Source organism: Haemorhous mexicanus, chromosome 2 (genome assembly GCF_027477595.1).
Source record: "Haemorhous mexicanus isolate bHaeMex1 chromosome 2, bHaeMex1.pri, whole genome shotgun sequence".
Classification (NCBI taxonomy): domain Eukaryota; kingdom Metazoa; phylum Chordata; class Aves; order Passeriformes; family Fringillidae; genus Haemorhous; species Haemorhous mexicanus.
Window position 1 is genome coordinate 29,909,978 of NC_082342.1, and position 17,242 is coordinate 29,927,219.

The 17,242-nt window shown below is 47.3% G+C and overlaps 1 protein-coding gene across 1 annotated transcript in view; it reads right to left on the reverse strand.

The window, feature by feature from the left end:
• Positions 1–1,989: 1,989 nt before the first annotated feature.
• Positions 1,990–17,242, reverse strand: part of FSTL1 (follistatin like 1) — a 52,677-nt gene continuing 37,424 nt past the window's right edge. Inside the window, exons 3-11 of the mRNA XM_059838091.1 lie at positions 16,439–16,543; positions 15,080–15,209; positions 13,850–13,882; positions 12,121–12,251; positions 9,026–9,144; positions 8,181–8,293; positions 7,273–7,383; positions 5,458–5,555; positions 1,990–5,179 (exon numbers count right to left, since the gene is read on the reverse strand). Of these exons, the coding sequence (XP_059694074.1) occupies positions 5,135–5,179; positions 5,458–5,555; positions 7,273–7,383; positions 8,181–8,293; positions 9,026–9,144; positions 12,121–12,251; positions 13,850–13,882; positions 15,080–15,209; positions 16,439–16,543 (885 nt within the window). The 3' untranslated portion in view covers positions 1,990–5,134. The remainder of the gene's footprint in view (positions 5,180–5,457; positions 5,556–7,272; positions 7,384–8,180; positions 8,294–9,025; positions 9,145–12,120; positions 12,252–13,849; positions 13,883–15,079; positions 15,210–16,438; positions 16,544–17,242) is intronic.

Genomic DNA, 17,242 nt, shown 5'->3' on the forward strand with positions numbered 1-17,242 from the left:
GTGAGCTGCTGCCGCGGAGCACCAAAGGGAGGCACTCCCAGAAGTACCTCAGTGTGTGTCCTTGCCTGGGTGTGAAAAGACAACTTTGGTCTTGAGCCGGGGCACTGGTGGCAGTGAATCCATAACACACGAGGCTGCCAGGAGAAGCGGTCTGACGCCGGTCATTGATCAACATGGAGCTGACCCCTGTTGTACCGTACATACGCACACAGGCAAGTCGGGATCAGTCATTTCAGTTCATTGCTCTTTGAACACAGGGTAACATCCCTCTAGTCAGTAATCAGAAGAAGAAGCAGCAGCCATGTGTGATTACAATGAGAATATTCACAACCCAAGGGAACTTTTGCCTCGACTAAGTCCAGGCTTAAGAAGCAGACTTGCTTCCTTGTGATGCATAGAGAAGCCAAAAAGAAGGGAATAGCAATCTCCCACCTGCTCAAAACACTTCATGTACACAAAAGTCTCTGTCATCGTAAACTGAAAGAAACACAAAATCACAGTTTGCAGGTACCAGCCAAGAGTTTAAAACCGGGGAAGTAGCAACAATGCTGATTTCAAAGGTGTCCAGAATACTATGGACGAAACCCATAGTCCACTTGTCCTTCCTTTGATGCTCTTATGAACTCTGGATTTTATCCCCACAAATATTTTGACATAACAGCTCCTGTTGCTGAGACAAGGAAGTTGTCAGGGCTATGCCCAGCCTTCAAGAAAGTGTGCCACAGTGGGTAGGAATGAACAGGTCAGTTTCCATTGGACTTGTTTCATTTGTTTTCCAAGAGTCCGTGGATTCACAAGTATAAGCCCTGATCTGAACCCAGAGATAGCTGCAGAACAGACACTTCACCAGTATTGTTAACTTCTTATCAACTTTTTTTTTTCCCACTTTACAAACATGGTGCTGTTCCAGGGCAGTTTTAGGAGTTTACGTAAGCAAGAGAGTTTAGGAGGGTTTACCTAAGAGTAAGGTCATCTGGATTTTACTCTTGTCTTTTGTAGTGCTTTAAGCCGGGCTCTCCTCGAGGTGTGTTCTGTAACATGGTTCAGGAACTGAGTCTTATTATAGATCAGTCTGCTCCTGTCTTCAGAACTGAAGTTAATAAATACCTTACAAATGCAGTTCAGTCTCTTGATCTGCCACTTAAATAGCCTATTTCTCAATCTGAAGTTTAACAGCACTGGAGAATTGTGATTAAGGGTATGTAACTATAGTGCAGTAATTTAATACTCAGATGTGCACAACTCCATAAACAGGTCAGAGCTTTTCCCAGGCCTCTACAAGCAGCAGGCAACAGAATTTTTACTTTTCCTCTCTCCCACCTCAAAACCACTTTGCTTCAGTAAATATGCATGGAGCACAAGGCAAAGTATTTGTAGCTCCACCTAGCTAAATTTGTAGCTGCTGCTTCCATTAATTTCTTCTTAAAATCCTGGGAAATCCTTGCAGTAGAAATTGCAGTTATAACGCAGCCTCACTTTGCAGTTGAGCAGTGAATGGGCAGGGAATGCCACAGAAAAGACTGCATGTGCAGCAGCTGGTACATGCTAAAGAGGCCATTTGGTGTGAAAAACAACACAGAAGAGCCAATGTTTGTGAGTTGTTTGGTTTTCTTTTTTAAACAGCTTTGGAAGGAGCACACCAAGTGGAACAAAGCAAGGCAGCTTTCTCTTCTGTCTCTTCTGTGCAGACCATTATCTGCACAGAAGCACTCACAGCAGTGGCATTGCTGGGGAGATGAATAGTAGGGCACTTCCTCCTGTCATACAACACCACTGAAGGCTATTTCACCATCCAGTCCTATTTTCAAGGCCTTTAGTTATTGTTTTTACTTGCCTATAGGTTCTTTCCACCTGATTCCCCAGCTATAAAACAGAAACAGTCATGTGTTACATCTGTCCAACACACTGAGATCTGTGTATGAATGTGCAAAGACAGATTTTTTTTTTTAAACAAGTTGTGTGGCTTGTGAAAAATAAACCAAACAAGTGTTATTTTTTAAATTTTGTTTTATTTATTTGGCAGTAATATCCAAACCCCCCCTGCTTCAAAAAATTACAAAATCAAGTAAAATAAGTGCACTAAGGAAACCTACAGAATACTGATAAATTTCACACACGTACAGGAGGGAATATAGAGGGAGGAGTGGGACTTTTTTGTTTGTTGCTTAAATTTGGTTTTTTGGGAAGAAAAAAACAAAACACCTTCCCTGCCCCTTGTAGTCTGTACAGCTATTGTCCCAGAGGGCAATGGCTGAAATTCAGCGCTTCCTTCCCCAGCAGCCAGGTCACCCTGCAGGAGTTAGTGAGTGACCAGCCTGCAGAAGCCTGAGCGTTGCTCAGTCTGGGCTGCCCTTCCCCTCTGAGCAGGGAGCCGAGATGTTTTGGTCCCCTTTGAGAACTGCTGCCCTTAGAACGGGCCCCGCTTTCCACCACGTCCCTTTGTGGGGGCACAAGGAGGAAGAGGCTCCACAGGCAGCAGCCCTTTCCAGAGGCACTGTTGCTGCACTCCCAGCCTGCTGCCCTAGGCTGCCCTGGGATCTGTTGTATGGCTTCTCGGAGAGCTCCGCTTGCCGGAGACCGTCCCTCCGCCTTCAGTGCAAGAGCAAGCTCTGTAAACCTCAGCTGCCAGCACACATCACCCCCATCCACATGGCTGCACAGCCACAGCGGGCAGGAGGGGACAGAGAACACATCACAGTGCAGCCTACAGAAGCCCTGAAGCCATGCATTTGCCTCTTCTTCCTGCACGTGCTCTGGTTTTCACAGTTGGAGATATTCCTGACTGAACAAGATGTTATCCCTGTCCAGGGAAAGCCTTTAAGGCAAGCTGTTGTGTTTTCTCTAAGGCACTTTAACAACCCTAGCTGGAAGGAAGTGATCTGGGAGGCACTAACTACCTTTTAGAGCAGGGCTGGAATAAAGCAAAACATTATTATCAATGTTCCTGTGACTCCAGATCCAGCACATGAAGCCCTTTCACTCATACTCTCGGGAAGGAGCAAGCCTATGTCTAATGGGTGCTCCTATTTCCCCACCCACTTCTTCCAGTGCCACCAGAACACAAACAATGACTCTGTCCCAGTGTAGCATTGTACACATTACCCTCAGCTCGTATGGACTCATTCCTCTCACCTTCACAGGTGACAGCTACTCAAATCCAGGCCCTCACGAGAAAAAAAAGCAAACAAACCAGTCTCCTGTATTTATGATGCCAAAACCTCGATGCCAGGGTACATTATAGCTCTCACTGGAAAAGTGGCACTATGCCAAAGTCAGTGGAAGTTCTCTGGCTTCACATCAGGAAAACAGCTCAAAGACCAGACAGCCTTTAACATATCTGGCTCATGGGAAAGAGCACAGGAGGGACCAAGCTTTCTTCTTTTCCCGTACTTCTAGGTACCAACTCATTCCTCCTCTCCAAGGAAAGCACTGTGCAAGAAGGGGAAGGTTGGAACTGAAGTCCTGCTGATCTTCACTCAAACCTGACATGCTTTTGCAGATGCAAGTAAGCAATAGGGACTGCAAGATACACAGCAACAACTGCTGAAGTTGCTCACAAACAGAAAGATGGAAGTCACAAGCAGTTGATCAGGGCACATGCAGCTGCTTGGGAAGCACAGCACAGGCATGAAGGGAACATGGATATTCAGGTGTGCATGAAGTACATTTGACTGCATAAGAAAATCAGCTGGGCTTCAGGCTACAGAGGTGACTATCAACAAAAGAGCATTTCATTTACATCTAGGACCAATGCTCTGAGAAACATGTGGGATGAAACTGACCCATGAAGGAATGTGAGAGTAGTCAAAGGTAGTGTGATCAATGATATTGAAAAATGTGTCAGTAATGAGGCTTCCAGCCCTGACTCCAAACTCATACCTGGAATCAAAGAATAATGCTGCTGCCTCACCCCAGAGGAAGATGAAAAGCCCAAGATGATGCCAACAGCACAGCTAAACAGTTTTCTACATAGTTAAGCTTTTTAAGATACTGTACTAATGGGATTGCCTGGTCCCTCTGTCTCTAGACTGTTTTGAGCAATTTAGAGAGGCACGAGCACAGACTTTGAGCGCATGGTCAATGCTAGCTACGAGAGTGAGAGCTAGAGAGCTGCAGTGGCAATCTGTGTCTGGTGAAACTAATTACATCCAACCCTGTCTCTTCTTCCCATGAGGGACACTGCTGTCCCCCAGCTGGGAAATACCCTGTAGTGCAAGGCTCACAATTCGCCTGTGGTGTTTGTGGCAGCTGAGCGCAGTGCAATACAAACTGTGCATGGGCATTACAGCACTGTCAACAACAAAAACCCACACGCTGGGTTTTCTTGAAAGATCTAGAGCTACAAAACATACAAAAGCTGAATCACTACCATAGGAAATAAAATAATAAAAAAACCCAAAACAAAAAAAAAAAAAAAGGGGGAGTCAGCATGTGAATGTGATAAGAAAAAAATATGATAGCACCTCTAAGGAGGGGGCAGGGAGAATAAGAGTGAGATGAGGTCAAAAGGAACCATGTTGTGTTGGAGCCCACAATGTACTGGAGGAGCTGCTGGGGACAGTCTGGTGGAAAGCAAGGAGGAATGTGCTGGACTTATGCCAGCAGCATGGCACCACGACTCCCAGGTGTCACACCAGGCTGACCAGCTTTGAGGAACTCGAAGCAAAGGGTAAGGTCCTTGGATAGTGATGCCCTGCAGCACACGTGTTCAGCCACAAAACTGCCAGGCCTGTATTTCTGCAGCCAAGGGTGGTGCTGACCATTGTATTGACTGAAGACCCCCTTTTCTATCCAGCATTGACCTCCATCCTTTCCCCAGATCCAGAGGAACAAGAAATCCCTGTTAGCTCTTGGAGGGAGCAGCTGTCTGCTCTGGGGGAGGGCCCCAGAGACTGCTGTAAGTCCCTCCCAGCCTTCCAAAGTCCCAGCAATGAAGCTCCCTGAACAGGTGGGCTCTGCTCCCCTTTCCTGGCCCCATTCTTTGTGTATTACAAAACAAATAACCCATCGCTATACATGTAAATATCTGTGACTGGGCAACTGTAGCAGACACTTGTGCATACTGAGATCAGCACTGGAGGACAGGATGGCAGGTTGGGCCCATCCTCCTGGGCTCCTCCGCTGTGGAGGCCCCTTACATCTCCTTGGTGCTCATTCTCTTGGTCTTCTCAGCCGTCTCCTAGAGAAAAGAGAGCACAGAAGTGAAGCTCTGCACTGACACAGGAATTGGTAGTGCTCTCAAGTCTTTGGTCCATCCACAGGCAGTGCCAACACTGGCTTGTATCTGAAAGCCCCACACCTGTATTTGTTCCCACAGGCAAGAGATTTACTCTGCTCCTCCTTCTACCTCTTACCCCCTTCTACTTCTTCTAGAAGTCTCCAAGTGACATAAATAGAAGGAACCCATCTGGCAAGGGGAGGGTCAGTGCAAGCAGACCTTCCCAGCTTCATGCTGACCTGATGCTTCTGCAGTTCCTGAACGTATCTAGCCATCTCCTCCTCAGTCAAATCTTGATCAGGTCGGTGTCTCTGAGCAGGCACCTTTTCATTCCTCCCTGGAAGCAGAAATGGAGTTTAGTGTTTCACAAATAGGGGATGCAAATTTCAGATGCTGAACCCTGAAGAACAGAGAGAGGCAGGTCGGCCACAGCATCCCTCAAGCTTAGGAAGCCTTTGCTGGAGGATAGTATGGGTTGGTTTCTTAGAAAGAGAACAGGCCTTGTAGCTGCCTGGGACTTCACAACTTGGGTGTGGAGTCTGTCCCTGTCTCTCCCTCCCATGTGACTGATAATAAAGCCACATAGAAGAGGCTGCATATTATTGAAAAGAAACACCTATAATTAGTTCAAACATCTTGGCCTCTTGTAGGGAATAAATGGGAGCTCAGTGCTACCCAAGTACAATAACTGATATCTAATGAAGAGGTAATTTTGCTCAATGAAGATGTAAGTTGCTGATGTGTTTGATCTGATTCTTCAGTTTCATTATTCCTCTAACAATAGCCTCTAACCCCTCTGCTGCTCTGACACGGGCAGAAAGTCAAGGAAACGTTATCCCATTGGATGCTTCTGCCATGGATGCAGAGAACAAAGTAGGCAGCAGGAACAGGTGTTGCATAGCAACTTTGAAAGTTGTTTCTGGGGAGGCAACAAAAAGAGTCTCTCATTCTGTTGCTTAATCTATGACACCTACACACAGCTCCTCTGGCAGCTCTATTAATACTACAGTTGTCTTTTCTCAGGTGAGTTCCTGCTGCTACAGCTAAGTCTGAGCTGAGGTGATCCTGAAGCCTCTCCTGCAGAAGATCAGATAAACATGAAAAGCTCTGTACACACTGCTGCTGTTTCCCTCTCTCCTACTCTGCCCAAACTGCTGACTATAGATCTGAACCAGTGTAATCCTGGCCAGTCCCACATAGCACTGAAATAAAGCTCCTGCAAGGGCCTGGTTTCTAGGGAAGAAGGATATAAAAATGCAGCAAGGGCTGCATTTCTAGGGGAGAAGGCCAGAGAAATGCAGCACCATGCTGGGAGGATGGATGTGGCTCCTTGGGAAGGACCCATACATTTGCCAACACAGGGAAAAGGTGGCATTCTACTGGCCCTGAACTATGTGTGAGAGGGTGAAACAGAGAGCTGTTGTTCACAACTGCACCATGACCTCTCACATTGTACCATGGCTGTGCAAGTTTAAGGGCTTTCCAAAGGAGGAACAAACAACCCTCCCTTACTATAGCACCACCTTCCTTCATCAGCATTATTCTACAGTTTCTGTGACAAGAAGCTAAAGTGCTTTCTTGGCATTGGATGAAGGTTCCTATATCCCCTCTTGATTGAGACAGGATCCTAGATCCTGTTTTACAAATTCCATAAACACAGATACAGTGAGGATATGGACACATATACAGGAAAGCTGACTTGCTCACGCCTACACATACAGTAGCAGCCAGTGACCTATTTGGTTTGCATCAGCTGGATGTAGATTAGCTCTAGTCTGGAAGATTTAGTGCTGAATTTTCATGACACCAAATCCAAACTACAAACCCCAGCAGCATTGCCCCGAGCCCAGTAACACACTTTCTGACCTCTGCAACAGTACCAGCTTGGGTTTGACTAACATGGAACAAGTGAGGGTTATGCAGAAACCAGCCATGGAGAAGGTGAGGAAAAGCTGGAGGGAGAACCCTGGATAGCTGGTGCCTTTGGGAAGACACAGAGTGAGAATTCTTTTGTCCAAACCCAAACACAGTAACTTTCTGGAGAGCATACGGACCCTCGCACGTCATTGCAGTGCACACCCAGTTCCCACAGGCACAGACGCAGCGGTTGCACTCCACCTGGGTCTCTGCTCCATCCTCATAGGTCTCATCTTCCAGGGCACACTCTGAAGAGGCATAAAACAAGGGCAGTGCTTGTGAGAGAGCGAGCAGACTAAAGACAACATACTTTGAAGATGCCTTGAGAGAGAAGATGAGGTTGAAGGGGAAGCCTTCCTTTCCCCAACCACCAGAAGTTTCCTCATGACTAAAATATTCACACTGAATTTGGTGAGTAAAATCAGCCAAAATATAATTTGGGAAAGTCAAAGCCTTTGTTTTTCTTCCTCAGAAGAACACATTTCAATTTCTCAATTGCAAATAAAATCTCAGCATTGGATTTGTTTGAATTTCCTTATTTGTTACACAAAGAAAAGAACCCCTGAAACGAAAGCTTGGGTTATTCTGATCCAGGTGGGGATAAGTTGGGGAAATGATTTGGAAGTATAGTGAACTTTGAGATGGTCCATCAGGGAGGCTCTCTGTGCGAAAGGCAGAGCATAGCAGGACTTTGGTCTGACTTTCCTAAGTTATCCGGCCGTGAACTCCTCACATGATTGACCTCTGCACTGTTAAATACATGCCTTGACCTTACAAGCATACCATACCCATTCAACCTATGTCCTTGATTCTAAAATCCAAACCTTTCTTATTACAAGAGCTGCAGGAGCTCTGGGACAGTAAAAGCAGTACTCTCAACAGTGCAGGAACAAAGGGTGCTGTTGGATGAGAGGCAGGCATGTATTAAAATTATCTCTGGCCATGGAGTTACAGCAGCCAATGTCTGGCCTGAAGCTGGCCAGACTTTTCTTTCCTCCCTTCCCAGGACCCCTCTTGTTCCCCAAGATAAGTGAGGAGTTCCTACTTTTCTCTGGTGGGTTGAAGGATGGGCTGAGGCACTTGAGAAATTCATTGAAGCTGAGCTTCCAGTCAGCATTTTCATCTGACAGCTCGATGAGGGCATCTACGCAGAGTCCCCTGAAAGGAAACACAGAGGCTTGTTCTGCACAGGGCTGTGCTAGGCCAGTCCCTGCTCTACTGTCTTCAGAGTGCAGGTGACTAAAAACAGTAATAACTAGGGAGACTCCAAGATGTCTGGCAGAAGTGGCTTTTCCAAGGAAACCTCATGGGATACAGAGAAAAGAAAAACAGTCACAAAATACTCTGTCTGGCAACAGACTGGGCAGTGGGGGGATATTCAGAACAGCAGGAATGGGATATCCACATGCTGTCACACAGGTAGAGATGCAAGCACAGCATAACCACAAACAGCCTTTTTTCACACAGCGGCAGACAAAGAAAGAGGGGAACCTCTCAAATTATAGGCTGTGTATGAATGGTGTTTTCCTACCATCTTCCTTGCACTGGATGTAGGTATTAGGCAAAAGGTGAGGGCAGTCCCCAGGAAAGGTAATTTATTGGGAAATGGAAAGAAGATGACAAATCTTCTGTTACCCAACTCCCTTCTGGCTGCACGAGTGCTACATTTAGGGCAAAAGAGGATTGGAGGAATACGTGCCTAACATGAAGGGTAGAGATAGGACTGCTCCTCTTGTGTGTTCACACCCATTTAAGTTGGAAGCCACTTCATACACAGTTAACTCTGTCAGTGCAAGCCCTAGCTGATATTTACCATGAGTGAATTTCCATGTTCCAGTCTACCACATCTGCCTCCCTGGCCCTCCCTCTGGTACCCTATCCACTGCCCACCTGAGCAACTTGTTGGTCTCCTGGTCCATGTAGGTGGTGATGTTGATGGCAGTCTCATTCTGCTCCACAAATTTCAGGAATTCAGTGGAGTCCAAGCGAGAATCACCATCATCAAAGCTCTGTAGGGAAAGATGGAAAGATGTGAGAGGCTCTCATTTATCAGTTCAAAGTACCCCTTCCTTCTTTCCTCTTCCATACGTACATAGCATTTTGAAGCTTTAGTGAGACAAGTTCCATTATGCCTGTTTTTCACAAAGAAAGAGACTCAGAGAAAAGCAGCAACATATCCATATTAGCCTCAGAATAAGAGAGAAATGATCCTAGCCTTGTTCTCACAGATAAGCTACACTGCCTCTCATTCATCTCCTGCTGCTTGATTTATGGCTCTAACCCTATTTCTTCTCTTTGTTTCAGCCAGCTCTTAGCTTTCTTATGTACCTCCTGCCTTAAAGCAGACCAGCTGCATTCAAGGAGGTGTCAGCTTTCCAATATGTGTAAATCCAAAGCTGTGCCTGGACTCTGACAGTGACAAAAGGGAAAAATCACAGGAAGCAATTTTCTGCTGATACCAGGGAAAAAATTTAATGCAATAGCACAACACCTCACCATCAACTTCTTAAGGTCCTGACAAGACTCCTGGCATTGAAGAGCAGTGTTTTTAGCCCCAAAATCCTGGCTGTACTCCCAAAGAAGTAATTGCATTTTGCTTTCCTGTTTGGAGATGTGACACCGCGGTGCTGGGCACTCAGCAGGAACTGCTGTGCCCCCTCAGAGACAGCTGCATTGCTGTGAGTTGAAAATTAATCCTGCACGCAGACTGCTGCCACCTAATTTTTGCTGTGTGATTGGGGCAGGTCGCTGTGGCTCCTTGCGCAGTGCTCTCAGGAATGCTGGAATAGACACTGCCTGTTGTTACCTCTGTGTGTTTCAGGAGGAACATCTAGGGCTAGGGAAATAATCCTGTGTAACTGCTCCACATGTCAACTTCCACTAGACCTTGAAGCCTCTTGTCCTGGTTTTTATTGTGAAAATGACTGCAGTTCTCTTAATGACCCAGACTGTTAAGTGAGTTTTCATGCCTTTCAGAGTTAGGTCTACATTAAGGCATTCCCACAGAGATTCTCCAAAATGGAGCAGCTTCCCACTACCACTGTTGCTCCTCTTGAAATAATGTCCTTCAAGGTCATGACCTGCCTGACGAACAAAGCACATCCCAGTGAGCCCCACAAGTCAGACTACCAGGAGGGAAAATAGCTTAATGCCACATCTACACACAGCCCCATCAAGGAGAAAAGGGAAAAGCTTCATTTCAGCTATGCCTCCAGTGTTTCCTACATGCAGGACAGGAATCAGGCCATTTGCAGGAATGCAGAGCATGAAGAGCCCCACAGCTTGGCATGACAAAATTCCTCCAGTAACAGCAGACACTCATTGCTGACACAAATTTCGGTGTGTTTAAAGCCATTTAATGTGTTTTGCCTTGATTTGTCCCAAGTTGTTCCAAACTCTGAATCTGGCTATAAAAATGTTTCAAAGCTTAAAGAATAAGGTAGTTGAAAAGGTGGATTACCACCTGATAGAGAATCACAGAATCATTAAAGTTGGAAAAGATCTCCAAGATCATTGAATCCAACCTTTGATTGAACACCACCTTATCAACTAAACCACAGCAGTAAGTGCCACATCCAATTGTTTCTTGAACCCTTCCAGGGATGGTGACTCCACCACCTCCCTTGGCAGCCACTGTTTCCCCCAGCCTATAGTTCTGCCTGGGATTGTTGTGCCCCAAACACAGGACCCAGCACTTGCCCTTACTGAACCTCATACTTGGCCATGGAAATTCTCCCTTTGGTACAAGCAGAGGTATTTCTTTGCCATAAGATCTCTCACCCAGTGGCTGGGATCAGTGCCCCAGAAAAAGCGGGACAGTAAAGAGAACATGAGGCTGCCTGCCTCTGAGCTGCAGCCTCAGGATATCACCAGCACGCTGACAGGCGTGGGTACAGTGGGTGTGAACGGCTTGTGTGGTGACAGTAGAACAAGTCTGTGGCTGGCTCATGCATTTCAGCAAAGCCCATGACCTGGGGAGACCTTGCAAAAGTGGCTGGGGATAGAACATTAGTAGGGAGAGGGACTGACATTGCTGCTTTTGGGTGCTGGCAGGCACTGACAGGAGTGCCCAGAGCAGTGGATTTCCACAGACAGAGCAGCATTAAAGGCTGCAAATGTGAGGATGCTCTGTGGAGCGAGGGGACCAGCTCCTCTGTCTCACCAGGGGGTGCCATTGCCATGGCAAATTTGCTTGCAGTGCTAACTCCTGTCAGGCACCATTAATCTCTGGCTGTCAACAGCTCATGATTTAAATGCTCTCTCGTCTTCCCCACCTGCTCCTCCAGCTCCATCCTGAATGCTTTGAAGTCTCTGTCAGGAGCCAGGCATGAGGGGGAGGGACACAGCAGTGCATGTGGCAGGAGCATGGGAGAAGCTTGGGATCTGCTGGTTACAGAAGGGGGTGCAGATGGGCTGAGGGACAGACTGACTGGGAGAAGGGAGGAACAGGATTATTGCATGGCCCAAGACTCAAATGGCTTCTTTCACTCTGCAGAGCACTAGGGAACTGCCAGCTCTCAGCTACAACTGGGACATATTCCTTGAAGCCCCCAAGTGTCCCTTATACCCATCTCAGCATGGCCTTAGGACTATCTAGACCAAAGGATCAGCAGCCCCTGCCACAGCTTCCTGCATTTCCAGCACTTTCACCTCTTTTCCTCTGGCTTTTTACCCCTGAGATTAGTTCTCTACTCTTCTACAGGCACATGTGGCTTGCTCTCTTCCTTTTCCCCCGGGCAGGTCAGACACCAGGAGTCAGAGATGCTCCACATCAGGTTGTCACAAGCTGTGTCAGTATATCAGTCAGTGGCTGCTGCAGGCAGCCCATAACACACCAGGCTGTAGGATTTACCAGATCCCTCTGGTCCGCAGCTCAACAGGCGAATCACACACTGGAGCCTCTCAGCTGGGGGCACAGCAGCTGTTACGCAGTGACAAGGCAAGAAATGTTGTCTGGGCTTTGAGGCAGGTGCTGCTCTACTTGCCTTGAAATATTTGTCCAGGACTTCACTGTAGTTACTGCCCTTGGAGAACCACCCATCTGGGATAATCTCAGCTTCCAGCCACTGGATGACCCGGCGACGAAGCTCGTCCCTGTCTGACTGGTAGCAGACAACTGTAATGGGAGACAGTGCAGCAGAAGGAAAAACAAAGTGAGAGAAATCAAGCTGGCAGGCAGATCACAAAGAGAGGACTGGAAATAAAAGCCAGCCAGCTCGCCCTGATGGCAGCTTGCAGCCCTTTGGTCCAGTCCTTGGAGTTACATCACTGCCAGATCCAAGCGGATGTCATGTGCTGAATAGTGGATGGGCTGTTGGTGACACCATGTGGCACGGCTGGAAAACAACACTCCTGCCAAAGCTCTTCCTTCCCATTCCTGAAGCTTGTGGAAGAACAACCCGGAGCTGACTCATCTTGGTGTGAAGAGTCCCAGACTGAGGGAGGAGGTAACAATGGTTACCCAACACTACTCGAATTGTCATTCAGCTGTCAACCCTAAAATACCAAAACCTCTATCCACTGCAAGTGGGAAGACTAGACTGAGCAAGCCTTTCTACCACTCTGTCTCCAAGACTTGAATTTTAGGGCCTATTATCTCAGGAAATACTGTTTCTTCAAAGCCCTGGTTTGTCCACTCTGACTGGAAATGAGAGGGGTTCAGGCTGGGCTTGTTCACTCACAGTGCTTGCCGGTGTCACAGGTTTCTCCAGGGCAGTTATCACTTTGTGTGCTAGTACAAACTGTGCATTTAGAAACAAAACTGAAAGCCTAGCTGGGAATTTTCACACCTGCCTAGTGGTTCAGTGAAGCCAGAAAAGGAATCAGTGTGCATTCATGTCACTTACACACACTAATGATCTTCTGAATCCAGTGACTACTATCACAAACAGATGGAGAGATGAAAAAAAATCAGTTCTGTAGGGATTCTGCATGTTTAATTTTGTACTTCTTTAAAACTGCTTTAGGGTGGTGGCCATGCTCTGACATGGTCCTTCCTCTTTAGTTTGTGTGAGGCTTTGGTCTCATCTGTCCTAGGAAGTTAAAGTTGATGATTATACAGCTCCAGCAGTTAGAGAGTGTGAATAGGAAAAGGCTCTCCTGATGACAAGCCGTGGCCCTAAAATCCAGTGTTAAGTACACATGGCAATACATAAGGGGAGAAACCAAGCACGGGGAATCGAAGAGACTTAAAATTTAGGTGATTAGAGAATCATTTAGGTTAGAAGAGACTCAAGATCATCTTGTTGGCTGATGGTAGAGGCAGTTCAGCTGTACCTCCTGACTCTCTGCCTGTGCACCCATTAGTTCATCACTCCTAAAGCAAAGTTTCCTTTTAAAAGAGTGCTCCATCCCTCAGTCTGGGTGGATGTTTGCCCCCAGGGACTCAAACTGTGTTTGAGTCCCCAGGGACTCAAACACAGTTTGAGTCCCTGGGGGCAAACTGGGTTTCACTGCACCTTGTCTATGCTGAGTCCCTGAGACATCCCAGCACAGTGAAAAGCCCAGGAGATGTATGAGCTCTGAAAGGTTACCCAAGAGTAAAGGGCTGGGCAATCACATTTCAGCTGATTTATCAACTCAGGCTCTTCTACAGCCCATGCAGGATATGACTTTTACACAGAGCTCTGCACTCCCCCAGCACACCCTCTGCCCATCTCCCAGAGCATACAAATTCATACAGAGACCTCAGCCAAACAGGACACAGCTTCTTACCTGGACTTGCAGCTGGATTCTCAGACTTCTTCTCTGTTAATGGAAAGACAGAAGAGGACATTTCTGATGCAGTGTGAAGCAATACAATTCTCTTCCCACCATGGGTAAAAGCAGAGGAACCTGGGAGTCTTTGGATATATGAGGGCCACATACATGATTGAGGCGCTGGAATCCCCTGGACCATGAGGAGATACTGAGGACAGTTTAGACTGAAGAACTGAAGGCTCAGGGACAATCTCATCAATGTTTATAAATCTGATGGTAGGAAATAAGGAATACTGCACCACACTTTTATCCATGATACTCAGTGACAGAGCAAGAGACAGTGGGCCCATATTTAAACACATGAAACTCTGTCTGAACACAAGAAAACCATGCCGCTGGTGTGTGTGTGTGTGAGTTAAACAGCCCCACTGATGAGGTAAAATCCTTGCTCCTAAAGTTATTGAGGTTCCTTAGGAACATGGATGATAATACTGGTTTTAGGAGTTTATCCTCGGAGCATGACTCTTCCTCAGCAGTTAAACTGAGACACTTACCTGGCAGAATCCCAAAGCTTAGACTGAGGCAGCAGGAGCAAAGGGTTGCCTTGCTCTCCTGAGTGCCACACTCCCAGAAGCTTGGGGAGACAATAGCTCCAAGGTCCCCTCACAGTCAAGGTGTCATGGTTCTGAGTGCACTAATGAGGGCCTTAATGACCCTGCTGGCCTCACCTAGAGCCTCCATCCAAACTCTCTAACCGTGAACCATGAGGCTCCACTTCATATCTGATGCTTCAACTCCTAGTCCTTGCCTGTGATTATTATGCTGTAGCCATGCCTGTCTCCAGCTCTGTTGCCATAGTCTGTGGCTCCAGACAGCCACTCTCTTCCATAGTCTGTTGATCCAGGCCCTGACCTGGTGACTGTGTTCCCATCTTGATCTCAGCCCTGCTACAGACTGCATCACTATGAACTCCTCTGGCTCTTGTCTGATTCTGGTTACCAGAATCATCAGCCCTGACTTCACAACTTGATTTCAGGCTTACTTCATCACTGCCAGCTTGCCTGGTCACCTGGACTCTTGCTTGAATCTGGCTGCTGTTCAGAGGCTTGCCTTGCTTATCCCACTCAGCAGCTGTGGGACAAGGTGTTGGCTGGTGAGGCCTCTGCCTTGCCTTGTTATTGTGCCATGCTTCCCTTCCAACTCTTTGTCCCTGAGAGTGTAGCCAGCCCTCCTTGCCAGGGTTACCTTTGCAGTGGCCATCGTAATCCACCTGGATCTTGGAGCCGGTGAGGCAGGCGTCACGGTGCAGCTCACAGTGGTTCAGGTACGTCTTGCCATTGCTCCCGCACACAGGCCTCTTGTGAGGCTTGCATTTCTGTGGGAGAGCCAGAGAACACGGCCTTTCACCTGCCTCCTTGGGACAGCTCGGTGAGTCCAACCATGCCCAGCTCAGGAGAAGTCCTTGGCATAGTCCCCTTGGCCCTGTGTTTGGAACAGGCTAGCTCACCCATCATTACCCCAGAAAAACCCACACAGGGAAGTCTGTGGGTGTGAGTCCCAAGGCCTCATTTCATCCCAGTTTCCTTCACCACCAGCATGACAGGAGTCCTTCTGAAAGCAGACCTCTGCAGAGAAATCAGTGCTCGGCATAAACAAGGAGCATAATCCTGCAACTGCTGCTCCATGTGCCATGGCCCTGCCTGCCCAGAGGTGTTTCTGTGCCTCTGGTCTCTGCACCTGTGCTTGCTTGGCTCCATTGCATCCCTCTGCAGACTCTGTTCCACCCTTCTGCAGCCAAATGGCAGAATAAGTCATCAGCCATGAACAACAGCACAGCCTACAGCAAAGGGAGAGTTCACCAGTGCCACTGTTCAGGCTATGAGCTTCTCTCTTCTGTCCCTTTTGGTCTGGCCAAGCCTACCCAGAGTGACAGACTCTCTTCCTGCTAAGGGGGCATTTCACTCTCCAGTGCCCAGGCTGGTCATGCCAGAGCTTCAAGCTGAGGGAAGGGAGAACAAAGAGCCACATGGCCATTCCCAGGAGCCAGGCAGAAATGTTTTGAAGGCACGGAGCAGAGCGCAGTAGGGAGACATTGTGTCCCTACAGCTGGGAAAGACTCTTCTAATCATCTCTGGCTCCCTGCTGGATAAAGCTATTCATCCTTACAGCACTCTACCACAATTATTTCCATTTTACAAAAGCTGATTTTTAGTAGGGTGCTTGTAACCTCCTCAAACAAGGCGCCAGTGAGGGCAGGCTGTCTTGGAGCTCACAGACCACTCCCTAGAGTGCCCTTCAAAGCCAGCTGCACATCCATACCCCACTGGGCTTTCCCAACAAAAGTCTCCTGTGTTAGTAAAGACCCTAGGCAGTCCTGCAAGCAGCACAGCTGTGAGTCCCAGAATTTATCTACCCTACAGGGCTCTTCCCCCACACAACACTGGAAACAGTCCTGCTGTTTGAAGAGCCACTGTGACTTTGCAGCTGCTTCAAAACAGCCATAGCCTTATTCCATCATGGGATCCTTCCAGTGACAGAAACCCATCTATGGGGGTGATGGTGGTGACACCTGTCACAGACACAGAACCTGTGCTGCTCCCATACCTCAATGCAGAGGCAGGTTGGCTCTCCCTTCTCTGTCACTGCACATTCACGCCCAGCTCCACAGAAAACATTGGCACAGATCTTAGATTTGCTCCTTGGCTCTTCCTGCAAGATACAGAGACACAAAATACATCATTACCCAAAAGAGTAACAACACAGTTTAAAAAATAGCACATTTAACTGTTATCAGGACCAAAAAGGTACCATGGTGTTAAGGTGGGAGTGACAGAATGAGAGAGACATGACTTCAATAGATGGACAGCTCAGACAATAAGAAACAGCAGACACAAGAACAAGGGCTACAGTCCCAAGAATACAAGGTTTCCTTCAGGTCATTCCTGGAAAATCACCTGGGACAAGTAGAGCAAACATGAGCAAGAGGAAGTCTAGCATGAATGGCAAGAATAATTTTCTCATGTCAAGGACTGCTGTATTTAAAGTTTCTTTTCACAGAGGGTAGGAAGCAGAAATGTCTTTGCTTGAGACACTTAGGAAGAAGGTCAACATATCCCTAGAGAAAGGTACAATACAAACAGGCAGAAAAAATTGCCATCAGGCACGAGATAATGTCCTTGTCACAAAAAACTGACCCATTATCTTGCTTTCACTAGTCAAGATCAAACACTTTAAAGGAAGAACACTGTCATGGATGAGATAATTATCCAGTAATCCTCCCATAATGAAAATTCCTTCCTGGTTCCTGACAGCCTGCAGTTGATTTATGTCCCGCAGCACAATTTATATGCTTTACAGTTTTCTCTTAGCCAGAGTCATCACAAGTATTGTTGTTCACATAACTGTCAA